The sequence below is a fragment of the Schistocerca piceifrons genome, chromosome 3, assembly GCF_021461385.2.
Source record: "Schistocerca piceifrons isolate TAMUIC-IGC-003096 chromosome 3, iqSchPice1.1, whole genome shotgun sequence".
Lineage (NCBI taxonomy): Eukaryota > Metazoa > Arthropoda > Insecta > Orthoptera > Acrididae > Schistocerca > Schistocerca piceifrons.
In genome coordinates this window covers 943,840,042-943,867,623 of record NC_060140.1, presented here as the reverse complement: position 1 = coordinate 943,867,623, position 27,582 = coordinate 943,840,042, and the positions used below count along the sequence as shown (strand labels likewise).

Sequence of the window (27,582 nt, the reverse complement as noted above, 5' to 3'; positions counted from 1 at the left end):
CAATGTCCGTGCTCCCCTGCAACCCCCATATACTGGCCCGTACCGTGTTCTCCGGCGCTCAGCCATCACCCATGACATCCAGATAAAAGATTCAGCTGTTACAGTCTCTCTCAATAGACTTAAGCCTGCTCATGTCGAGCCCGGTTCTACCCCACTTCACACTCCGACCACTCCTTCCACGTCGGGCTTACACACTCGATGGAGTGACTTCCAGCTCCAACCGTCGAGCTCTTCTCCGACCTCACCCTCTACTCCGGTCTCACGCACTCTGTCGAGTGAGCACATGCTCCCCACGTCGAGCTTACCTAGTTCTGTGTGCGTGAAGAAATGGTAATGTTATTTATTTGACTTCTAAATGCTATGGTATTCTCCAACAATACATGAGAGTTGCAAGTCATTCTAATTTGAATTGTACAATATTTGGATGCAGTTTAGAGTGGCATGATTCAATAAACAAAAAGCATTACACATGTATCATTTATTGATACTAGTACAGTTGAGATAATGAGAAGTTTGCTGATCACAGATTGCATACATTTGATCAGAATGACTTATACTAGCACCTAACACTATTGCTTGGCAAATATCCAATTTTTTAAACCATGTATCTTACTTTTAACCATTTTTTGATTATTCTCTCTGGCAGTATCAGCTGTGGGAAATGTACTGCTTCTGTCACATATACAACTGACTGTTTTGGAGAAGAGCTAACACACCCTGAAGAGAGAGGAGTCTGGAGATTCTGTCTGCTCGATTGCTGCTCATATCTCATTGCTGTGGCGTGGAAGACAAGGTCTACCAACGCTGATTCATCAGGCTAGCCCAGTATCAATATCTGCCAACTGTGAGCTTCTGTCATAGATCTACGGCTTAATGTTTTACATTTCACCATCACACATTTATTATTATTATTACAATTATTATTGTAAATAAACAAATACACTCTTGCCATAAAGTGCAATTGGGTGACATTAAAATTTATTTTCGTCCATTAGTACACACACTGGTGCGTTGAGGAATGCTATGCAACAAGAAAAATCGCGCCAGCCCTACCCCTGGTCCTAGGGTACCCACGTCCTGGCATACAGTCAGACAAAATCGTGTAACTGTAATACAATTAAATCTGCACTTAGAGGATATGACTGAAAATGCTGCCATCTTGTGCCTGTACTCACAGTTTTTACTATCCATACAAATAATCGACTAAATTGTGTTTACTGGTGGTGACCTAATGCAACATATTATCTATCTACTTATAATTTTAACTATTTAATTTGAAACGTATGGTGTTGGTGTACTTGTATAAAATACCATAGAATGATTTATAAACACTCCTTGCAGAATGCTGTTAGTAAAAAAACATTCAAGTTTTTATCATGTTCTTAACACATGCCAGAGGCTAGTGATGTCTTGATAACAGCTGAGCGCCTCTACCTCCAGACAGCGAGCCAGGCAAGTGCACTACTGGATGCTGCACAGTTCTAAGGTGTCATCTTGCTGACAGTGTGAAAAATTGTTCTGGCTACCTTTTGTTACTACTATTGCAGACTCGGTGCACAATGTGATAGGTACTGGACTCTGGGCGTCACAAGATGCTTAAAAATGATACTGGTGGCTTCTGAGCTAGTAATCACCTGCAACAGGCGCGTTTTTAAAATACGTTTGGCATTCTTTGAACAGAGCCAAGGTGGTGTGTGGATAGTAATCTGCAGATAATTGTCATTGTGTGCTGCAATTCTCAAAGCATCAGAAAATTGTTCTTCTATTTTGTAACTGAGTATGTTGTATTCCACCACTATCCATATGATGGGCTAGCACATGCTACTGCACTGAAATTAATGTATTGTAACTCCGGGTCAACTGTGGTAAAATAGTACTGTCTACACACAGCTGGGAGCCTGTGCTATCTAGTCTAATACCATGTGAGTAGAGATAAGCGTATTCCTATTGGTTTAAGTAAGAAAAGGAATGTACTGTTCAGCCATAAATATGAGTCGTTTCAACAAGAAAAGTCATTCTGGTCTAAGATTTGCCAGCAGCAACTTCAACAGTGTCGACAGAATCAGGAGAAATGAAACATCATAATGGAAATTTTATGATTATGGTTCATCAAAGCTAATAAACGACACCAATTTGACTCTAGTGACCCTACAGGTATTATTAAGGTAGGGTTTTTCGATATTTGTATGTGTGTGTTCACTGCAGCTCGGATCTGATGACTAAATTCTTCCTCTGTTGCAGACAGCCTGGTTTGTCAATGATGTATTTGCTGTAGCTGTTAGCATCATAAATGTGGTAAATGCTGATGACACCAGCCCATCTGTTAATGCAGTCATGCTTTCTATCACCTGGATCATTTCACAACCATCATGGATGTTCACAGCATCAGGCATCGTTTCAACATCACTATGTACCTAGCAGCATCAGCCCCACAGCCCACTCTATTAGAGATCTTCTGGTAAATCACACAGCTGCACTGAACTACCGTGTGTTTGCTGGCGTTTTGGGGACAGGACCTCAAAGGGCTGTGTTAACGACATGAATGTGGACAACCGAGATCCTGCAACTTTTCTCAATGCATGCCCAGGCATTTTGGAAAGGATATGCCCTGAAGCAGTCAACGACCAGCAGTATCCCACCATTAAGTGTAAATCAGTTCTGTATTGTGGGCTGGCACATCCTCTTATGGTGGGCAGTGATGCCACTTCTCCCTCAAATTTAGATGATGTACTTCTGCTGTTTAGCAAAAGTACACTGTCCGAATTTGAGGGAGAAGTGGCGTGATATACAGAGCAAGTCAATTGCACAGTGGTATGGAAAATGTGGCAAGAATATCATAATGGGCAATTTTTCTGAAACAAAGGAAACAGGGCCAGTGAATTAGCTGGTTAGCATACCAAACTTGTAAATTTGCTGTTATTCTCTGAGAGCGAGAAGCAACCTATACGTGTATGAAAAGCCTACTTTCCTGAGCAAGATAGTTGTTCCATAAATGCCTCAACCCTTTTACAAGGAGTGAGGTTCTAGAAAAGCACCTCACTGAATACTAAAGCCAGGAATTGGTACCTGTGGAAATGCCACCAACGATACAAGACTCTTAAAGTTTAAGAATGGTCATGAACAGCAGTGATGTCCCTTCATTGTATATGCAGACTTCGAGTACCACCTGGTTCCTGAGGTGCATTGTGAAAGTGGCCCCAATGCCTCTTGTACTACCCTCACAGAATGGCAAGTACCATACCCAGCATCGTATCATGAGCTATGTTCGTATGATTCCGATTGTAACAGAATCGAATCATATGTTGGAGGCAATCATATGGGAGAAGTTGATGAGGTTTATTGCAACAATGTTCCTATGAATGAGTCGCAGGAGAATGCTGCATTATACAAGTGGGCAGCTGATGGTTATATCTGTGGACTGCCACTGGACAGAAAAGTGGAAACTCCACAAAGAGACCACTCTAATCTAAGAAGGAGGTTCTGCATGCAGCCCACAATGCATGCAAGTTGAAGTTCCAACTGCCAGGACACATAGCCGTGTACTTTCACAATCGGAGCATGTGCGACGGTTACTTCCTTGTTGAGCACTTGGGTGGTTCCGGCTTGAAAGATGATAGCATCAGCGTCATTTGTAACACCTCCGTATTTGTCCCGACCTGATCTGATCGAATAGCAGCCCAATATTTATTATTAACATGACCGTGAACCTAATAGGGCTGGTAATTGGAATTGACTGCTACGGAAGTTGTTACTTTCCAGTTCGTTCTGTTCAATACCATCATACTGAATGTATGGTAATTAGGAACACCAACACAGTTTTACTAATTACGAACTTATATTCTTCTCAAAACACAAAAAGGAGACAGCCACTGCCTTTGTCATACATATCTAATTACAGCTAATCTCAGCACAGGCTTTCTTCATTTTCCATTATCGTCACACGCTAATCCATCACTGCATCCAACACTGCAATCCAAGGTTAGGCCGGCGCGGTAGACACGAAACCAAATATCGGCACTAGTAACGTCACTGATCACTTTCATAATGATACTTCATCACTTCCCGTTATTAATTTATTATTTAGGGGTCTAACCACGGCGATGGTGACACCCTTTTTGGTTAAAGACCCAGTATTTCAATAATGGCCTCCACACACACACCACTCCTGCCAACCACTCTGGCGCATCTCAACACTCGGTCTCGCTACATGTCACAATCGATTGTTCGCCCTATCGACCTGTGCCGAGTGCAAAGTTATAGTAAGGGCCTACGGACCCCTTACACATTCCATAACATCTTAAAAAGTACATTTTCTTTTCCGAGTTAATCCATGCCAAAATTAAATCTCCACTTCTGCTTCAAGAATGCATTTCTTCAGAAACTCACTGAGACAGTGCATCATGAGGATGTGCATATCACCAGAGCTGCATATGCCAATGATGCAAATTTTCAGCTTGTGAATTTGTGGTCTTTCTGTATGACTACCTGGCAACAGCCTTACTGGACTGGATTCACATATTAAAGATGAATCTGTTTGTGAATCATAGTTTATTTATTGAGAGCTTCTTTTTTTGTTATGTCTTTTCCTTTAACTTATGAGAAATACATTCTCATGGTTTGTTTACCAAACTACTGTATTTGGCTCCAAATTTCTCTTCACTTTATTAATATGCGCGCTTGCAGTAATTATGACTTTGAACTAAATTTAGTAGTGTGATTAAAACCGAATTTCAATTAACTGTCACCATACTTACTGCATGCTCATTTACTCATGATTTTAGAATTGCATGATACATCTGAAATAAAGTACTGTGCTTACATTTAAAAATTTATGTATTCTGACAGAAGAGTACAAATTACAGAAGACACACAACAAACAATCTGCATTTGAAGAATCTCTAATTTCACAGTGATTGTTACTGAATAAAACAAAATAATTATGTCTTATGATTTGACTGCCATATGCTGCACTGCCATAGTTATAGAAGTTGCTAGACAACCGGCTAGATATTACTACAAGGATGCATGTTGTTATTTAACTCAGAATGCAAATAAACCAAATAATTATTTTTATGTAACCACAATGACACCCATACTGTAAGGCCATGAACCCTTAGGAAACTGTGATGGAGACTTTGAAAACCCCTGCAGTAGACAATGCTACTGCTATGTAAGTCAATAGGTGCAGAAAATAAGTGTACACATTTTTTGAGCTCACTATTTTTTTCCCTTAGGGTAACTTGCCTTAACAGCAATTTGCATGATTCAGTTGCAGGAAAACAACACTAAGGTGAAGGGTGCTCTGGCATTTGAGGAAGTTCTGGACTCAATTGGTTCCAGAGGGAAATTCCAGATGAGACTGAACGTTGTCTTCGTTTGTTTTGCATCATGTTTCAACCTGATGAGCGTCTATATGTTCTACATTGCTATGCAGACTCCTGATCACTGGTGCCATGTACCTGGTCGAGAACACACCAACCTGTCACTCGAGGAGTGGAAGAACTTCACTGTTCCCAGGTTTGCAGTAGGGACTATGTTTAATTTTTAACTTTCCTCTGTTACAAGTTGTCCTACTGGTTTACAAAAGATGAAACATGCCATAAATATCAAACAAATCCTAAATTGGATCCTAGAACCTACATACCAGAAAAGGAAAGAAAATAATCAGAGATGTACCTGCATTCAGTAGTACCACTAAGAGAAGTTTTTGAAAACAACTATTATTATGTTCTCATTATCAACGAGAATTTAGAGCAACTGCGGAAATGGTAAATCATACATTAATAATATGGCCTGTTTGTGTAGCCTACAAAAATTCAGCCAGATCTTGAAAAATATCTATCACAAGGCCCTGGTAATTCGTAAAGTCAATGGACAAACCTGACTGCTCAGTTCAAGCTTTATATCAATCTAGTGTTGAAACAGAAGACAATGGATAGAAGTCCAGTACATTAAACTCCATACTTAAAAACACACCCACACTTGTGAATATTATAATATTACGATGTTGCAGTGCCTGTGTTATTCCAAATTATGATGCAAAATTCCCTTGGACATGCTTGCATATTTATTAAAGTATCCTTCATTTCACTAAAATTCTTCAGTTTGCTTAAGTGATCAAGAATGTTTAGGAAATTATTATTTCAACAGTCAACTTGGAACTATAGCACCCAAATTTATTTATAAAACAAAACTGAACACACGAATACTATCAACTACAGTTTTGGGGTTTTAACATTGGTTCACACATTAATTTCAATTACTCTTCTAAAGCATGTAATGTCATAAATGATTTTATAATTGTCCATCATGATATGACTATACAGACTTTGATGTTAATAAACTCCTCTGTGATGTTCGACATACGTTGTCATTCACATGATGTTTATTTACAAATACGTTAGAGTTGTACAGTTGGACTCACTGTCCCAAGGTTATTACAAATAAGACATTTCACAGTAGAACATCGTTGTTGTAGTAAAACTTGAAGACATGATATATAGTCATTCTACAAGTGAGCCATCTTTGTGTACAGATCCGATTGCACAGTAAAAAATGGCGATTGCTAGCTCCCTTCCAATATACGGTTTTTATTGCTGGGATCTGGAAATCTCCAAAAGGATGTTCGACTCACCTTCAATGCAGCTCTTTTTGTTTAAGTGCAGAGACTGCATCTATAAAGTAACTGTAATCTCTCAGAAAGGAAGGAATTGGGAATTGGCTGTGTTCTTATAGTAATGGACCAAACATGACATCTGCCTAAATCGGTAATGAGAAACCATAAACATCATTTTCAAAGTTGCTAGCAGATGGATGAAACCACCTCACCTCCCAAAGCAAGTCGGTGGAAAATTTGGAAAAACTTGTCGTAAATTGTTTTGAAATAAAACAGAATGCATCAGAAAAAATGGAACACAGATATTGCATGTTTTTCCTTTGATTGTGTATGATTCTTCATTTGATAGTGTATAAATTCTATCGCTATTTGAGCGATGATTTTGTTGATCAACACAATTTTTGGGCGACACAGGCAAATCGAAGTCTATTTTTATGCCACGACTTTAATTTAGTATGATTTGTAATAATTTTGAAGGAAAGACCAATGACAGCTGCAATCGGAAATTGAAATAGTTTGATGGTAAAAGGCGATTATTTCTGCCAAACCAGTACACAAGCGCGGGTCTCACACTTCACACGAGCAGCTGAATTAACTGCCTTGGCCATCCAGACATGCTTCCTGGGTGACCGATGCTCTCAACTTGTCACACGCTAGTAGCATCCACTGTGAAGTCACCTACTTGCTCGCACTGAGTCCTGTATCCCTGCAACACGTTCAGACCCTGTTGTGCATCTGTACTGACATTATCAAGGCAGTCACGCCTACAGATATGCTATACACTATTCAGTCAGAACATTATGACTACTGTCCTCCTATCAATATAAGCCTGTCCAGGCCATAGGGCAGCTCTGGTGAGGAATGAATGCTAGTCAGACACACACATGGTGCATTAGTAAAGTGAGCATACTGTCTGTTTGTAGGAAGAGGAAGACGCACAGTCTATCTGAGTTTGACTGTGGGCATATTGTGATGGTCCAGAGGCTCAGTTCTAGCATTTTGGAAACTGCACGATTGGTCAGGAATTTGAGGAGTGCTGTGGTAAGTGTCTTCAAGATGTGGTAAGGTCAAGGTGACACCACATCCAGACATCGTGGGGTTGGGTAACCGTGCCTCATTAAAGATCTCGGACAACGTAGGTTGGGCAGTCTGGTAACACGAGACAGGTGATGAACTGTGGCAGAACAAACATCAGACTTTAATGACATGCGGAGTACAAGTGTGTCTGAACACACAGTGCTCCATACGCTCCTAATAACACGCCCCGCAGCTGATGACTCCTGCATGTGCTTATGTTAATGCCACAACGTCGGCAACTACATCTGAAATGGACACATGACCATAGGCACTGGGTGTTGGCGTCATGGCATGACGTTGTATGGTCTGATGAATGCTCTGCATCATGCCGCTGAGAGGGTGCAAATCTGTTGTCTCCCAAGTGAACAGCTCGTTGACACCTGTACCGTTCTCTTTTTTTCTATGTTCATGTCATACATTGTTTTGTACTATGTATTGACGTAAATAAATTGATTCACATCTGCACCATAATTTTCAACATGTTACTATACATGTCAACATATTATCTTTGTTCTCTTATCTTTGCATGTTTGTATTCCATATATGCACCGTATTCTTTAAGTGTTGTATGACATGATTGATGATAGAAGCAGCGGTGTAATCTAAAATCCAAATGGCGACATCTTGCTTCCTGTGGGGTATGATATTTTTTGTGGCCTGGTTAATTCCATGACGTCGACGTTGTGCGGAACTGTGCAGTCAGTTATCGAAAGTCTACTTCGCATACGATCGGTCCAGCTGTACCACAGGTGAAGCTGTGAATTAAGGTGTCCATGTGGCCGCATACTGTACAGGCAGGAGTGGCGCTCAGGTGTTGGTTGGAACTTTGTCGTTGGTTATTAAATACCATGTAGACCCGATGCTTGATGGCAGTACAAAGTTATGGATATTTCGCTAGATGATATTCCACTTACAAGGGAACCTCCCCATCGCACCCCCCTCAGATTTAGTTATGAGTTGGCACAGTGGATAGGCCTTGAAAAACTAAACACAGATCAATCGAGATAACAGGAAGAAAATGTGTGGAACTATGAAAAAAAAGCAAAATATACAAACTGAGTAGCCATGAGCAAGATAAGCGACATCAATGCCAGTATGACGTCAGCACCGCTGTGGTCCCGTGGTTAGCGAGAGCAGCTGCGGAGCTAAAGGTCCTTGATTCAAGTCCTCCCTCGAGTGAAAATTTTAATTTTTTTATTTTCAGTTTATGTGACAAACTCTTATGTTTTCATCACGTTTTTGGGAGTGATTATCACAACCACAAGAAAACCTAAATCGGGCAAGGTAGAAGAATCTTTTTACCCATTCGCCAAGTGTACAAGTTAGGTGGGTCGACAACATATTCCTGTCATGTGACGCAAATGCCGTCACCAGTGTCATATAGAATATATCAGATGTGTTTCCCTGTGGAGGAATCGCTTGACCTATGAGCTTGCGATCAAATGTTTTCGGTTCCCATCGGAGAGGCACATCCTTTCATCTACTAATCGCACGGTTTTGCGGTGCGGTCGCAAAACATGACACTAAACTTACTACAGTGAACAGAGACGTCAATGAACGAACGGACAGATCATAACTTTGCGAAAATAAAAAAAAGTAAACTTTTCACTCAAGGGAAGAGTTGAACCAAGGATCTCTCGTTCCGTAGCTGCTCACGCTAACCAAGGGACCACGGCGGAGTTGACTTCAGACTGGCATTGATGTTGCTTATCTTGAACATGGACTACTCAGTTTGTATATTTTGCTTATTTTTTCATAGTTCCACACAACTTCTTCCTGTTTTCTCGATTGATCTGTGTTTAGTTTTTCAAGGCCTATCCACTGTGCCAACTTATAACTAAATCTGAGGGGGGTGCGATTGGGAGGTTCCCTTGTTAGTTTGCGAATATTTTTGAATGAGTCTGTTTTCTCTATCATCTGTTCTGAGAAAACTATAGATTTTCGCATCGGTATACGGTGGATTTTGTCAGTTTGTCGTATGTAACTGAGCTCACTGTAGTAGAGTCTAACATAGCGAAAGGTTATTGGTATCACAGCTTCATTAATTAGGAGCATTACACTGCATGGCCTTAAATTTAGTGTGAAGTTTTTAATTAATCTCGGTGTGTCATTGGTGATAGTTTCATGCACGCGGCTGATCAGAAAGATCCGAGACATGTCTGGCACTGATGAGTAGCTTCCGCCTCGTGAGGCTGGTAAGGCCAACATTCCAAAGCTTGCTTTCAAACTGTGACCTCTGAGGACATACCAACAGAAGGCTTTCTGTATGCTGTCTGCTAGCTGATTTCAGAGTGGTATGATTTGGCCCAGATAGTACATTCTGCTCGCTGCAGATATTCTGACTGTGTGTAATCTTTGCAGGAGATCTAATTCCCTGTGTGACGAAATGCATGTTGTGGCTCTGATCTTGTGCAGCGTGTCTGTCCAGTTTTTTTGTCACCATAATGTCTCTGTCTCGTATTGCACCCCAGTATACTCCGAGAGATTTGTGCTGTGCCCTTATTTCACACCAGTTGAGATGGATAGCATCACCAATGCTTCTTCCTACATAAACCAAAGTTGTCTTTCCCTTGTTCAGTTTTGCACCAATGACCGCGATGAAGTCGCTGACGAGGCTCCCCATTTCCGTCAAATTTATTAAGATTGTATCCCTAACCACACATCGTCAGCATAAGCAATGCAAGCCACTTTCTCCGTTCTGATGGTGATTCCAAGTGACTGCTGGGTTAAGCGTACAAGTAAGGGTTCTACCACGATGGCATACAACGCCACTGATAGAAGGCAACCTTGCCTGCTAGACCTCCTAATTAAAATTTTGTCAGAAGGGTGGCCATTAATCAAAATACGTGATATGGCATTGGAAATGAAGTGCTGCATAGTTTGACAAAACGTTGGTAGAAACACTTATTCGTCAGTACCTTAATCATAAATTCATGGTTCATGTGGTCATATGCTTTTTCAAAGTCTAAAAATAGTAGTGCATCGGGGTCGTTATTGTCTGCCAGAGTACAGATGACATCCCATAGGTTGCAGGAAGCTGATACTACACTCTGTTCAGGTACAGCACCATGTTGGTACTTTTCTAGTATTTTATGTAACAACTTATGCATTCGCTGTTTCGCAGTCGGTGATACGATTTTAAAGTCTGAATTAAGTAAGGTAATAGGTCGCATTTCATGTATCCTTTTGATGTTTCCTTTTCTGGGTAAAGGCACAACGAAGCCTTCTTTGAGTTCCTCTGGTACCGATTCAAGCTGCCACAATTCATTAGCAAGTTGAGTTAATGTTAGGGCCAAGATATTCCAGTAATGTTGATAAAATTCCCCGCCAAGACCGTCGGGTTCAGGAGATTTTCGTTTCGTGGAGCTGAACACAGCCTATTTAATATCGTCTTCACTGGATCGGACCTCAAGCGCATCATTTTCGTGAAACTATTTAATTGAGTACTTCAGTGCAAAGCGCGTCATTGATCTCCTGCCTGCCGTAAAGTTCTCTGTAGTGTTATACACATGTGATGAGATATCGCGTTGTCTTGTAACTACAGTCCCTGTCCCATCAACTACCTCTTCAATTAGCTTCACTTTCTGTCGCCGCATTGTCCGTAAAGTGTGGTACAGTGAGGCTGTTTCCTCTGATTCGAAGTCCTTTGATTCAGATTTCTTTGCTATACAGGTTCATAATTTTCACCTTGTACTTCTTTATGCAGTGATAAGCGCCATCAGCTTTGATGTTGGTGGTTTGGTATGGTTCACAGAGGCATGAGAAGTAAAATTCTCTCTTCTGTTTGAACCAACAGCGTAACTTTTTACTGTTGATCTAAGTTTCAGTTCAGCTCTGTGTGGCCACCATTCAATAGTCGATCTGTATTGGGTTTTGGAGTGCTTTACTTGATCACACACCCATTGGATGTCCACATCCAGCTGCTTGCCTTGCAACAGGCTGACGTTCGTTCTCCAGTGACCTCTCCTACGGAACATTTCTGGGCGTTCGAGGTTACGTAGCATTGATGAGCACTATGGTCAGAAAAGCTGACGGGAGCAATATCGCTGTTCATTACATTACGGTAAAGAGCGGCAGAGACATATGCGTTCTATCCGACTGGCTGAATTGCAGGCTATATGTGTGAAAGCGACGTGGTCCCCATGTATTTTTTCCCAAGTGTCAAGTAGTGTCAATCCAGAGACAAGGTGGTAGAGTTCCATCCATTTATTAAAGTTCGATGTTTGGTCTTATAATGAGATAACACAGTTAAAATCTTCCCCTACAATAAAATTCACAGCATATCCATTAATTAAACAAGGCAAATCATTTTCATAAAAGTAAGAATGTTTCTGTCAGCAGTTACTGCCGGATGGTGCATATAAGTTAACAATCTGAATGCCATTGATTAAACAGGATATGCCTGTCCATTTGTCAGTCGTATTATGTTCAAGTGATGGAAACCATCTCATAGCAGGATTGCAGTTCCTTTGTGATCCTCTTTTCTGATGTTCATTATGGCTACAAATCCCGGTGCGTTTGGTTCTACACACAAACTTTTTCTAACAGCCCGATGCTTACATTAGTGATGTATGGGAAATCTGTGACTGCTCTGAATTTTCTATCACTCTGAATTCCGTTAATATTAATCGTTGTTCTGTTGTACGTCAAAGTATTGGTCCTTAAGAAGGAGATATAGCCGACCTGCTAAATGCCGCTCTGTCCATACACACACATTCACACTAAGATTTCAGTATAAAGCTACCGTTGGCCCTCATTTCTGTCCCTTTCATCGTCCATCCATCAAGGACCAACCGGTGGTATGTTTAGATTGTTGCCGGAGTCCATGGGTTCTAATAAGGCAGTTCACAAAGTTGTCGTTGTTTCAGGTTGACTGTTTTTCGGTTTTGCTGCCTAATTGGACTACTGGCCTCAATTTTTGTGCTGCCTCAATAGCTTCTCCGTGAGCAATGCAAAGTTTCTTTTTGTCAGGTAGCCTTTGAAATCTTTCTGGGACTCCCATACGAACTTTTTAGATTTTTTTAAAGTAGGAATTGCTTGTACAGTGGTGTCCGAATGTTCGTCACGCGTCTCAGTGTATCTGTGACGTTGTCTGTAAGGTGTAACGTCACTTGTCGGTCGTTGTCGTTAGTGCTATTACATTTATTCAAAGAGTCAGTTGCCAGAATGTTGCATATGACAGTAGTGTTGTCCAACTGTGAACAAGATGTGCCTTCTTCCCCTGCGACAGATTCTTTCAGAACTGAATCATACACGAAGCTGCGTGAGGACAGAGTAAGTTCAGGAGCAACATTAGATTGCGCTGTCATTGCAACGTCTGTTTGAGAGTGGGAGATTTCCTCGTCAGTGCTCAAAGTGGGTGCACTAGTTGGCGACACTTCAGTTGTTGCTGCTGTGGCAGTGAGTGCTACGTCATCGGCAAGGTACACAACACTGTCGCTGCACGTAAACAAACAGCTGGCGACTGCGGCATACTGCGCCCGCGGCCTACCTTCCACATCTACCTCGGCAGAGAGCTGTATTGGTCGTCTTCGCAGACACTCCTCCCTAAGGTGACCAGGTATGGTACAGGCAGAACAAGTACTTGGTTGCCCCTCGTAAACTACGAGAGCTTCGAAGTCATTGATAAAAGTCAATATGTGACATTGTAAATCAATTTTAGCGGTTTTCACGCCATTATTATCGACTTTCTAGCGCATGTTACCGCAGCCCCCCCCCCCCCCCCCCCCCACGATTGCCAGTAACTGTGTACACGGAACCATATTTACCAAAGGGCCCGACCGAAACCAGCGTAGGTCATAGTAACACGGCTCAACCTCTCCTGTGCTTGTCTTGTACTCCGCACCGCCGTTCGTCATGTACATAATCCTTTGGCAGATTTCCTCGTTCCTCAATTTCACAGTGTATACGTTATTCAGGAAGTCATATGCCATTCCAAAAAGTCTTTTTCTGGTTCTTCAAACGTTCCACAGAACCAATCATCAAATTCGTAAATTTTTGGATGCTCAATACCAAAAATGAAACTGAACTTCAATTTATACTTTCGCTCTTGACACTCCATTTCAAATTAGACAGCAAATATCAAGGTTAAATCTATCGATGGTCTAGTTGACTATTGATATGACATAGGAGGGGATGAAAAATTTTCTGTTTGATTGCCATACAGTCCAGGCTCGATATGCCACTCGATATGCCACTCAGGAAAAACTACCAACGCCACTGAGGCAATCATTCGATCGCCGCACTAGGCTGAAGGTACTCGTTTGCTAAAACAATGGCTCCTGCTGCATGAAGAAATCTATAACTGCTTGCCACACATACACATCCCACAAAAATTGTCGACCCTTCAAGGGCTTTTTTAACGGACAGAAGCATGATAATTGCATGGGAAGAGATTAGGACTATAGCGTGGGTGCTCATGTGTCTCTCATCTTAGTCGGCTTAATTTCTGAGTTACATTCGCGATATGGCGACATGTGCTATCATGAAGCAACAGCACTCCTTGTCGCACCATTCACCAACGGTGCTTTTTGACAGATATACTGCCCCATACACATACATGGAAGAACCCTGGAGATACTGGAAGGTCTCAGATAGATTATATAATGGTAAGACAGAGATTCAGGAACCAAGACATTTATTTGTAAGACATTTCCAGGGGCAGATGTGGACTCTGACCACAATCTATTGGTTATGAACTGTGGTTAAAACTAAAGAAACTGCAAAAAGGTGGGAATTTGAGCAGATGGGACCTGGATAAACTGAAAGAACCAGAGGTTATAGAGATTCAGGGAGAGTATTAGGGAACAATTGACAAGAATGGGGAAAAGAAATACAGTAGAAGAAGAATGGATAGCTTTGAGAGATGAAATAGTAAAGGCAGCAGAAGATCAAGTAGGTAAAAAGATGGGGGCTAATAGAAATCCTTGGGCAACAGAAGAAATATTGAATTTAATTGATGAAAAGAAGAAAATACAAAAATGCAGTAAATGAAGCATGCAAAAAGGAATACAAACGTCTCAAAAATGATATCGACAGGAAGTACAAAGTGGCTAAGCAGGGATGGCTAGAGGACAAATGTAAGGATGTAGGGTCACATATCACTAGGGGTAAGATAGATACTGCCTACAGGAAAATTAGAGAGACCTTTGGAGAAAAGAAAACCTCTTGCAGGAATATCAAGAGCTCAGATGGAAACCCAGTTCTAAGCAAAGAAGGGAAAGCAGAAAGGTGGAAGGAATATATAGAGGGTCTGAATGTAGATGAAGATGAAATAGGAGATATGATACTGCGTGAAGAGTTTGACAGAGCACTGAAAGACCTAAGTCGAAACAAAGCCCCGGGAGTAGACAACATTCCATTAGAACTACTGCCAGCCTTGGGAGAGCCAGGCCTAACATAACTCTACCATCTAGTGAGCAACATGTATGAGACAGGTGAAATACCCTCAGACTTCAAGAAGAATATAACAATTCCAATCCCAATAAAAGCAGATGTTGACAGATGTGAAAATTACCAAACTATCAGTTTAATAAGCCACGGCTGCAAAATACTGACACGAGTTCTTTACAGATGAATGGAAAAACTGGTAGAAGCTGACCTCGGGGAAGATGAGCTTGGATTCCGTAGAAATGTTGGAACACGTGAGGCAATACTGACCCTACGACTTATCTTAGAAAATAGATTAAGGAAAGGCAAACCTACATTTCTAGCATTTGTAGACTTAGAAAAAGCTTTTGACGATGTTGAGCGGAATACTCTTTCAAATTCTAAAGGTGGCAGGGGAAAACAACAGGGAGCAAAAGGCTATTTATAATTTGTACAGAAACCAAATGGCAGTTATAAGAGTCGAGGGGCATGAAAGGGAAGCAGTGGTTGGGAAGGGAGTGAGACAGGGCTATAACCCCTGATGTTATTCAATCTGCATATTGAGCAAGCAGGAAACGAAACAAAAGAAAAATTCGGAGTAGGAATTAAAATCCATGGAGAAGAAATAAAAATTTTCAAGTTCGCCAATGACATTGTAATTCTGTCAGAGACAGCAAAGGACCTGGAAGAGCAGCTGAAAGGAATGGACAGTGTCTTGAAAGGAGGATATAAGATAAACATCAACAAAAGCAAAACGAGGATAATGGAATGTAGTCGAATTAAATAGGGTCATGCTGAGGGAATTAGACTAGGAAATGAGACGCTCAAACTAGTAAATGAGTTTTGCTATTTGGGGAGCAAAATAACTGATGCTCAAAGTAGAGAGGATACAAAATGTAGGGTGGCAATGGCAAGGAAAGCGTTTCTGAAGAAGAGAAATTTGTTAACATCAGGTACAGATTTAAGTGTCAGGAAGTCATTTCTGAAAGTATTTGTATGGAGTGTAGCCATGTATGGAAGTGAAACATGGACGATAAATAATTTAGACAAGAAAAGAATAGAAGCTTTCAAAATGTGGTGCTACAGAAAGATGCTGAAGATTAGATAGGTAGATCACATAACTAATGAGGAGGTACTGAACAGAACTGGAGAAAAGAGTAATTCGTGGCACAACTTGAGTAGAAGAAGGGATGGGTTGGAAGGGCATATTCTGTGGCATCAAGGGATCACCAATTTAGTATTGGAGGGCAGCGTGCAAGGTAAAAATTGTAGAGGGAGACCAAGAGATGAATACACTAAGCAGATTCAGAAGGATATCAGCTGCAGTAGGTATTAGGAGATGAGGAAGCTTGCACAGGATAGAGTAGCAAGGAGAGCTGCATCAAACCAGTCTCTGGACTGAAGACCACAACAACAAACAACACATTCTCCATTCTCCAATGAATGTATCCTGATGTTTGCCTTTTGGCAGCCAAGAAAAATATAACCCCACATTGATCCTGTTTTGACGCATTTGGTAATGCCATTGCCACAGTTCACACTTCCGCATTTGCCACACGCTCATCGGAAAGACATGAGTGTCATACTAACCCCTGTCATATGTCGATTCTTATAGTCCTGCAATGTAACCGCGCTGCATTGTATTTCCATTGCAGCAACACGCTTAAACGGAAACTTTTTGATTGTCCCTTATATCTTTCAATTTCACTAAAAGGCATCCAGTTCATGCGTAATTTTATTTAGGTTATTGGTGGTTGTCAGAGCACTGAAAGACCTGAGTTGAAACAAGGCCCCCGGAGTAGACAACATTCCATTGGAACTACTGACGGCCTTGGGAGAGCCAGTCCTGACAAAACTCTACCATCTGGTGAGCAAGATGTATGAAACAGGCGAAATACCCTCAGACTTCAAGAAGAATATAATAATTCCAATCCCAAAGAAAGCAGGTGTTGACAGATGTGAAAATTACTGAACAATCAGTTTAATAAGCCACAGTGCAAAATACTAACACAAATTCTTTACAGACAAATGGAAAAACTAGGAGACGGCGACCTCGGGGAAGATCAGTTTGGATTCCGTAGAAACACTGGAACACGTGAGGCAATACTGACCTTACGACTTATCTTAGAAGAAAGATTAAGGAAAGGCAAACCTACATTTCTAGCATTTGTAGACTTAGAGAAGGCTTTTGACAATGTTGACTGGAATACTCTCTTTCAAATTCTAAAGGTGGCAGGGGTAAAATACAGGGAGCGAAAGGCTATTTACAATTTGTACAGAAACCAGATGGCAGTTATAAGAGTCAAGGGGCATGAAAGGGAAGCAGTGGTTGGGAAGGGAGTAAGACAGGGCTATAACCCCTCCCTGATGTTATTCAATCTGTATATTGAGCAAGCAGTAAAGGAAACAAAAGAAAAATTCGGAGTAGGTATTAAAATCCATGGAGAAGAAATAAAAACTTTGGGGTTCGCCGATGACATTGTAATTCTGTCAGAGACAGCAAAGGACTTGGAAGAGCAGTTGAATGGAATGGACAGTGTCTTGAAAGGAGGATATAAGATGAACATCAACAAAAGCAAAACAAGGATGATGGAATGTAATCGAATTAAGTCGGGTGATGCTGAGGGAATTAGATTAGGAAATGAGACACTTAAAGTAGTAAAGGAGTTTTGCTATTTGGGGAGCAAAATAACTGATGATGGTCGAAGTAGAGAGGATATAAAATGTAGACTTGCAATGGCAAGGAAAGCGTTTCTGAAGAAGAGAAATTTGTTAACATCGAGTATAGATTTAAGTGTCAGGAAGTCATTTCTGAAAGTATTTGTATGGAGTGTAGCCATGTATGAAAGTGAAACATGGACGATAAATAGTTTGGACGAGAAGAGAATAGAAGCTTTCGAAATGTGGTGCTACAGAAGAATGCTGAAGATTAGATGGGTAGATCACATAACTAATGAGGAAGTATTGAATAGGATTGGGGAGAAGAGAAGTTTGTGGCACAACTTGACCAGAAGAAGGGATCAGTTGGTAGGACATGTTCTGAGGCATCAAGGGATCACCAATTTAGTATTGGAGGGCAGCGTGGAGGGTAAAAATCATAGAGGGAGACCAAGAGATGAATACATTAAGCAGATTCAGAAGGATGTAGGTTGCAGTAGGTACTGGGAGATGAAGAAACTTGCACAGGATAGAGTAGCATGGAGAGCTGCATCAAACCAGTCTCAGGACTGAACACCACAACAACAACAACAATTGGTGGTGGGGGGGGAGCAGTGTCCGGACCCCCTGAACAGCCCCTTTGGCTACGTACTTGATCCATCGCAATGAAATATCAGTAAGTTTGTTAATATTTTCTTAGAACCCAGTCTCACTAAATGCAGTCATGCCACTCTTATGAAATTCTCTCTTTCTTCAGTAGGCCAGTCTGAAGATGCCTAAATAAAGATTAAATGTGTCATCGGGAAATAACAAAAAAAAAAGGTTCTAACACTGGAAACAAGACTGCTTGTTTCTTCATATCATGCATACTTATTGCTGTACCACCCCCATTGTGAACTAGAAAGAGTTTTACTTTTAGTGTCTCATGTCCTAATCTAAATTCCTCGATATCACCTGATTTAATTCGACTACATCCCATTATTCCAGTTTTTCTACTGTTGATATTATATATGGATAATTTTTTGGCGATATGTACCAATAAAATTCTCTCAAGCTTCCAACTGCATCAAGTGGTTTAAAATATATGGATTTTAAACCACTTGATGCGGCTGAAAGCTCGAGAGAATTTTATTGTTGATATTACTTTTTTTCAAAAAAATGCCATCCATTCTGTCCAACTGCTCTTTGAAGTCCTTTGTAGTCTCAGACAGAATTACAATATCATCAGTCAACCTCAAAGTTTCGTACTTCTTCTCCTTAAACATTTATTCCCTCTTGAAATTTTCCCTTGGTTTCTTTTACTGGTTGCCCAATGTACAGATTGAACAACACCGGTGATAGGCTACAACCATGTCTCACCCCATTCTGAACCGTGCTTCCTTTCATATCCTTCATCTCCTGTAACTACAGTCTAGTTTCAGTACAAGTTTCAAAGATCCTATTCCTCCCTGTATTTTATCACTGCCTCTTTTCAGTACTTTGCGAGAATGTACTCCAGTCAACATTGTCAAAAGCTTTGATTAAATGCTATAAACAAAGGTTTGTTTGCTATTACTTAACCTATCTTCAATGAGAAGTCGTAGGATCAGTGTTGTCTCACGTGATACTACATATCTCCAGGAACCATACAGATGTCCGCCAAGGTCGGTTAAAATCAGTTATTTTATTCGTGTGTAAACAATTTGTGTAAGCATTTTGTAACCATGAATTATTAAACTGATAGTCCAGTACTATTCCACTTGTCAGCAGTTGGCTTCTTTGGAACTGTAATTATTATATTCTTCTTGAACTCTGTGGATATTTTGCCTGTCTTGTGTATCTTGCACCTAGGGGCTTTTTATGGCTGACTCTCCCAAAGATCTCAGTAAATCTGAGGGAATGTCATCTACAACAGGGTTATTATTATTGTTTATTTTCACTTTTGTCTTTCAGTTTTCTGCAAATTCTCATCTCTGAATAGTATCACTCAAACCTCATCTACATCATCTTTCCTTTCTGTAATACTGCCTTCGCATATGTTTTCCATGTATAAACTTGCTCTAAATTCCTTCCATCTTTTTGTGTTCCCTTCTTTGCTTAGTACACTGAAGTGACAAGTCATACGATGCCTTCTAATATTGTGTCGGAACTCCTTTGGTTCAGCGTAGCGCAACAACTTGACTGCCATGAACTCAACACATTGTTGGTAGTTCCCTACAGAAATCTTGAGCCGTGCCACCTTTATAGCAATCAATAGTTGCAAAGGTGTTACCAGTGCAAGATTTTGTGTGTAAACTGACCTCTCAGTTACGTTCCATAAATGTTAGGTGGGATTCATGTCAGGTTATTTGGGGGTCCAAATCACTCACTTCAGTTGCCAAGAATGTTCTTGAAACCAACTGCAAACAATTGTGACTCAGTGACATGACATAGGTGTGAACATGAGTTCTATAAATGGCTGTAAATGGTTTCCAAGTAGCCAAATACAGCCATTTCCAGCCAACGACCAGTTCAGTTGGACCAGAGGAACAAGTCCATTCCATGTAAATACAACTCACACCATTATGGAGCCACCACCAGCTTACACAGTGCATTGTTCAACATAAGTCCACGGCTTCGTGGGGTCTGTGACACACTCAAATCCTACCATCAGTTCTTACTAACTGAAACTGGGACTCTTCTGACCAAGCTATGGTTTTCCAATCGTCTAGGACCCAACAGATATGGTCACAAGCCCAGAAAAGTCACTGCAGGTGCTGTCACGCTTTTATCAAAGGCACTCGCGTTGGGTGTCTGCTGCTATAGCTCATTAGCATCGAATTTTGCCACACTATCCTAACACATACATTCATCATACGTCCCGTGTTGATTTCTGCACTATTTCACATAGTCCTTGTGGTCTGTTACCACTGACAATTTTTACACATACGCAGCTGCTCTCGATCGTTAAGCAAAAGCTGTCAGCCACTGGGTTGTCTGTAGTGAGAGACAATGCCTGAAATGTGCTATTCTTGGCACACTTTTAACACTGCAGCTCTTGGAATACTGAATTCCCTAACGATTTCCAAAATGGATTGTCCCATTCATCTAGCTCTGACAACCACCCCACGTTGAAAGTGTGTTAATTCCCATCATGCAGTGATACTCACGTTGGAAACCTTTTCACGAGTCATTTGAGTATCTGCTTGCCAATTAAGCTGGTGACATTCATACAGCTGTTTCTCTGTTCCCAAAGGCTTTGTTTAAAATACATAGGCAGCACCTGTCTTTCTACATCTACACCTTCACACATACTCTGGAAGCCACCCTACAGTGCTTCGGGTAAGGTAGCCTGTACCACTATCTGTCATTTCCTTTCCTGTCCCACTCACAAACGAGCAAGGGAAAAATGACTATATGTATGCCTCTGTACGAGTCCTAATTTCTCTTATTTTATCTTCGTACTATTTAAGCAAAATTGATGTTGGCAGTAGTAGAATCGTTCAGCAGTCAGCTTCAAATCACTGTTCTCTAAATTTTCCCAATAATGTTGCTTTAATAGAATATCGCCTCCCCTCCTGGGATTCCCATTAGAGGTTCCACAACATCTCCGTAATATTTGTGTGTTATTTGAACCTGCCAGTAAAAAGTCTGTAAGCCCACCTCTGAACTGCTTGTCTTCCTTTAATCGAACATGGTGCAGATCCCAAACACTCATGCAGTACTCAAGAATCAGTTGCCCTAGTGACCTATATGCTTTCACCTCCACAGATGAATCACATTTTCTAAAATTCTCTCAATAAACAGAAGTTGACCATTCATCAACCCCACTACAATCCTTATATGTTCATTCCATTTCATATCGCTTTGCAGCGTTATGCCTAGATATTTAATAAATGTGACTGTGTCAGGTAGGACACTAGTAGTACTATATTTGAACCTTGCAGGTTTGTTCTTTCCTAATCATCTGCATTAACTTACCTTTTTCTACATGTAGAGCTAGCTTCACTTCATCACACCAACTAGAAAATTTGTCTAAGTTATCCTGAATCCTCCTACAGTCACTCAATGATGACACCTTCCTGCACATCACAGCTACGTCAGCAAACAGCCGCAGATTGCTGCCCATCCTGTCCTCATGAACATTTATGCGTATAGAAGATAACAGTGGTACTAACGCACTTTCCTTTGGCATTCCCGACAATGCCTATTTCCCCTGGTTAAGTTAGTTTGTACAGTTGCATTATTTCCAAGCCTTTCGTTTTTCCATATTGTATAAACACCATTGTTTTGGAATCAAAATGTTATTTTTTATGTAGTTGGGTTAGACCTATTTATCCATCTAGTTTCCTCATCTAGGCTCTGCACACATGATCATCGCACACACTCTCAGGGGCTGTAAATTCAATTCAGTATTCAGTAAAGAAGAAAAGGAAAGAAGTAATAACAGACTATTGTGAAGATTCAGATAAATGTAATTCTATATATATGTAACATTCCTTTGTTGTCATCAGGAAAATGGGTTATGATAAATAAATAAATGCAGACTTTTTGTGAATCGTGTTTTCTTTGTCTTACAATGTACATAACCTAAGTCATTTGATTGAGATACAGGAGACATCTCAAATTGTGGTAAAATTTCACCATAAACAAAAAATAGCTGATGTTAACAGACAACTTCATAATAATCTTATAATACAATTTTGTTATCCATACATACAATAGAATCTAACACTTAACTACCCCTTTTGCAAATGATCATTTCACTCCATGAATCCTTCTACTAAATAGTAGCATTTCTCCCACAGAATTTGCTGCAGCCTCATTTTTAAAATTTCTGACTTCATATTAAATATGTGTTTCCTTGTTGAATATTGTCGTCCCCATATACTGTGGAATCCATGCACATAATTTCAACTGGTGTGTGGGTAGCATAAAATTACTTTTATTTCTTGTGTTACATGTGTGGTTAAAATAATTCTCCTCAAATAAGTTTTGCCTGCTGTATAGGAAGATTACAATTTCATAAATGTAACAGTTAGGACTTGGAGTTTCCAAAATAATGGGCAACAAGACTCTGTTTGTTGTGCAGTACACATGTACTGGACAATTTTCTTTTGCAATTGCAGTATTCGAGATACACTACTTAAACTTTCCAAAAAATTATTCCATACCTAATGACAGATTCAAAATAACTATGATCAGAAATTTTTCGTGTTCTCAAGTCAATCAAATTTGCTAGTATTTGCTTTTGAAAGTCCCAATTGCTTAGTTTATTTTTATAGGAAGTCAATATGTGTATTCCAGCTTAGGTTCTTGTCCACGTTTAGTCCCAGGAAATTGACCATGTCAACTTCTTTCATAAGTTGATTCTTATGTTGTATTTAAGTTCCACACATTTCGAATGTTTGGTTTTGAAATGTACCATATGTATTTTTGCAATGTTCAGTTTCAATCCACTTAACTAAACCAGTTTTCTAAGGTATCCAGTGTGCTTACGATGGAGCTCAGAATTTTTTCTGCATCTTCATCTTCAATTAAAACAAAATAATCATCTATAAACAGAACTGAGGGAGAACTTATATTTATGGGTAAGTCATTTACGTAGAATAAAAACAGGGCTTGCCCCAAACAGAGCCTTGAGGCACACCTTGTGATATTATACTCCATTTACAACAATAATTCACTGTATCTGAGGTGAGAGTTACCCTTTGTTTTCTGTTGTTACCCATTGTTTTCTGATGTTAGCCCTTGTCCTTAATCCTGTATTTGTCTAATTTGTATAACTGCAAGTCATAGTTCATGGGGTCAAATGCTTTTATGAGATCACAGAAGATACGTGCAACCTTACTCCTCTGATCCAATGATTTGCCTATCTTTTCAATAATGTTATTCACTGCATCCAGAGTGTTTTTGCCTGGTTGAAATCCAAATTGGTTACTTATAATAATATCATTTTTAATATAAAGTTTTTCATCTGATTTCGAGTTACCTCCTATAACACTTTTGACAAGACTGGAAGAATAGAAATAGGCTGATAGTTTCCTATGTCTTCCCTCAACCCGTTCTTGAACAGAGGTCTGACTTCAGCATACTTCAAAACACCATGAAAGCATCCCTGTTCAAAACACAGGTTGAATATTTTAGTTAGGGGAGGTGCTATTATGCCACAAGCTGTTTTAATCACTTTAATGGGTAACCCATCCCACCCAGCAGAGTTTTTATTTTTTAATGATAACATTTTCCATGGTAAGACAGAGATTTAGGAACCAGGTTTTAAATTGTAAGACATTTCCATGGGCAGATGTGGACTCTGACCACAATCTATTGGTTATGAACTGTAGATAAAAACTGAAGAAACTGCACAAAGGTGGGAATTTAAGGAGATGGGATCTGGATAAACTGACCAAACCAGAGGTTGTACAGAGTTTCTGGGAGAGCATAAGGGAACAATTGACAAGAATGGGGGAAAGGAATACAGTAGAAGAAGAATGGGTAGCTCAGAGCGATGAAATAGTGAAGGCAGCACAGAATCAAGTAGGTAAAAAGACGAGAGCTAATATAAATCCTTGGGTAACAGAAGAAATATTGAATTTAATTGATGAACGGAGAAAATATAAAAATGCAGTAAATGAAGCAGGCAAAAAGGAATACAAACGTCTCAAAAATGATATCGACAGAAAGTACAAAATGGCTAAGCAGGGATGGCTAGAGGACAAATGTAAGGATGTAGAGGTGCATATCACTAGGGGTAAGATAGATACTGCCTACAGGAAAATTAAAGAGACCTTTGGAGAAAAGAGAACCACTTGTATGAATATCAAGAGCTCAGGTGGAAACCCAGTTCTAAGCAAAGAAGGGAAAGCAGAAAGGTGGAAGGAGTATATAGAGGGTCTATACAAGGGCAATGTACTTGAGGACAATATTATGGAAATGGAAGAGGATGTAGATGAAGGTGAAATGGGAGGTATGATACTGCGTGAAGAGTTTGACAGAGCACTGAAGGACCTGAGTCGAAACAAGGCCCCGGGAGTAGACAACATTCCATTAGAACTACTGACGGCCTTGGAAGAGCCAGTCCTGACAAAACTCTACCATCTGGTGAGCAAGATGTATGAGACAGGCGAAATACCCTCAGACTTCTAGAATAATATAATAATTCCAATCCCAAAGAAACCAAGTGTTGACAGATGTGAAAATTACCAAACTATCATCCCCCAGGCTGTGGCTAAGCCATGTCTCCGCAATATCCTTTCTTTCAGGAGTGCTAGTTCTGCAAGGTTCGCAGGAGAGCTTCTGTAAAGTTTGGAAGGTAGGAGACGAGGTACTGGCAGAAGTAAAGCTGTGAGGACGGGGCGTGAGTCATGCTTGGGTAGCTCAGTTGGTAGAGCACTTGCCCGCGAAAGGCAAAGGTCCCGAGTTCGAGTCTCGGTCCGGCACACAGTTTTAATCTGCCAGGAAGTTTCATATCAGCGCACACTGCACTGCGGAGTGAAAATCTCATTCTGGAAATATCCCCCAGGCTGTGGCTAAGCCATGTCTCCACAATATCCTTTCTTTCAGGAGTGCTAGTTATGCAAGGTTCGCAGGAGAGCTTCTGTAAAGTTTGGAAGGTAGGAGACGAGGTACTGGCCGAAGTATAGCTGTGAGGACGGGGCGTGAGTCGTGCTTGGGTAGCTCAGTTGGTAGATCACTTGCCCTTGAAAGGCAAAGGTCCCGAGTTTGAGTCTCGGTCCGGAACACAGTTTTAATCTGCCAGGAAGTTTCATATCAGTTTAATAAGTCATGGCTGCAAAATACTAACACGAATTCTTTACAGATGAATGGAAGAACTGGTAGAAACCGACCTTGGGGAACATCAGTTTGGATTCCATAGAATTGTTGGAACACGTGAGGCAATACTGACCATACGACTTATTTTAGAAGCTAGATTAAGAAAAGGCAAACCTACATTTCTAGCATTTGTAGACTTAGAGAAAGCTTTTGACAATGTTGACTGGAATACTCTCTTTCAAATTCTGAAGGTGGCAGGGGTAAAATACAGAGAGCGAAAGGCTATTTACAATTTGTACAGAAACCAGATGGCAGTTATAAGAGTCGAGGGACATGAAAGGGAAGCAGTGGTTGGGAAGGGAGTGAGACAGGGTTGTAGCCTCTCCCCGATGTTATTCGTTCTGTATATTGAGCAAGCAGTAAAGGAAACAACAGAAAAATTCAGAGTAGGTATTAAAATAAAAACTTTAAGGTTTGCCAATGACATTGTAATTCTGTCAGAGACAGCAAAGGAATTGGAAGAGCAGTTGAATGGAATGGACAGTGTCTTGAAATGAGGATATAAGATGAACATCAACAAAAGCAAAACGAGGATAATGGAATGTAGTCGAATTAAGTCGGTTGATGCTGAGGGAATTAGATTAGGAAATGAGACACTTAAAGCAGTAAAGGAGTTTTGCTATTTGGGGAGCAAAATAACTGATGATGGTCAAAGAAGAGAGGATATAAAATGTGGACTGGCAATGGCAAGGAAAGCGTTTCTGAAGAAGAGAAATTCGTTAACATCGAGTATAGATTTAAGTGTCATTTCTGAAAGTATTTGTATGGAGTGTAGCTATGTATGGAAGTGAAACATGGATGATAAATAGTTTGGACAAGAAGAGAATAGAAGCTTTCGAAATGTGGTGCTACAGAAGAATGCTGAAGATTAGATGGGTAGATCACATAATTAATGAGGAGGTATTGAATAGAATTGGGGAGAAGAGGAGTTTGTGGCACAACTTGACTAGAAGAAGGGACCGGTTGGTACGACATGTTCTGAGGCATCAGGGGATCATAAATTTAGCATTGCAGAGCAGCGTGGAGGGCAAAAATCGTAGAGGGAGACCAAGAGGTGAATACACTAAGCAGATTCAGAAGTATGTAGGCTGCAGAAAGTACTGGGAGATGAAGAAGCTTGCACAGGATAGAGTAGCATGGCGAGCTGCATTAAACCAGTGTCTGGACTGAAGACCACAACAACAACAACAACATTTTCCATGTCCTTTATTGTGCTTTTTCTTAAATCCATAAGATACTCAGCTTCTTGGAGGATTCCAAAGGGATTTACTTTACTCTGATACTCTGCTATATCAACATCTGACTTTGCCACATTTATGAGGAATTCATTTAAACACACTGATATTTGAGCCAGGTTTACAATAAAGCTATCATCTATTTTAATCCTAGATACTTCATTACTACTAACTATAACAGCTAACTTTGAGTTGAGAACAGACCACACTGCTTTTGTTTTACTTTTATGTTGTACCATGAACAGTAGCATGTTAATGTAACACGAGAAATAGTTCTTAGTAATGTGGACAGTTCCCTTTTTTGGATAGAGTCAAGTATTTCCGGTATTTCCTTTTCCACTGCTTTCTCATTCCTTGAGTATGAAGTGAGCACCTCACTGATGCCTCATGCTCATCCACAAATTTCTGCCTTGTTGCAGGGAAGGAGCCGCATTCAGCAAGTGCTTGATGTATAACCAGAGTGATGTGAGGGACTTCAGCAACAGGAGGGAACCTGTGAAGTGCCAGCATAGCTGGGAGTATGACAACACCTGGTTCTCATTGACAGCGACATCACAGATGAATTGGGTCTGTGACAACCAGCAGACTGTTAATACCATCTTGTTCTACTCGCAGAATATTGGAGTGGCATTAGGCTTACTCTTTGGCTATGTAGGTGACATGTACGTAACTATTTTTCTCTTTCTCATTCCACTCATCATAAATAAACACTACTCCATTTGACAATAGTAACATGTATATACGCTAACCCAACAAGAAATGCAGGGTATCCACAAATGTCTACCCTGAAAACAAAACAATATAAATATTTCTTCATTGAATACAATAAATGAAACA

At 40.4% G+C, this 27,582-nt stretch overlaps 1 protein-coding gene across 1 annotated transcript in view; it reads left to right on the top strand.

The window, feature by feature from the left end:
* The first annotated feature begins 5,260 nt into the window (after positions 1-5,260).
* LOC124789244 (steroid transmembrane transporter SLC22A24-like) overlaps positions 5,261-27,582 on the top strand; it is an 80,953-nt gene continuing 58,631 nt past the window's right edge. The window contains exons 1-2 of the mRNA XM_047256538.1: positions 5,261-5,517; positions 27,165-27,396. Of these exons, the coding sequence (XP_047112494.1) occupies positions 5,261-5,517; positions 27,165-27,396 (489 nt within the window). The remainder of the gene's footprint in view (positions 5,518-27,164; positions 27,397-27,582) is intronic.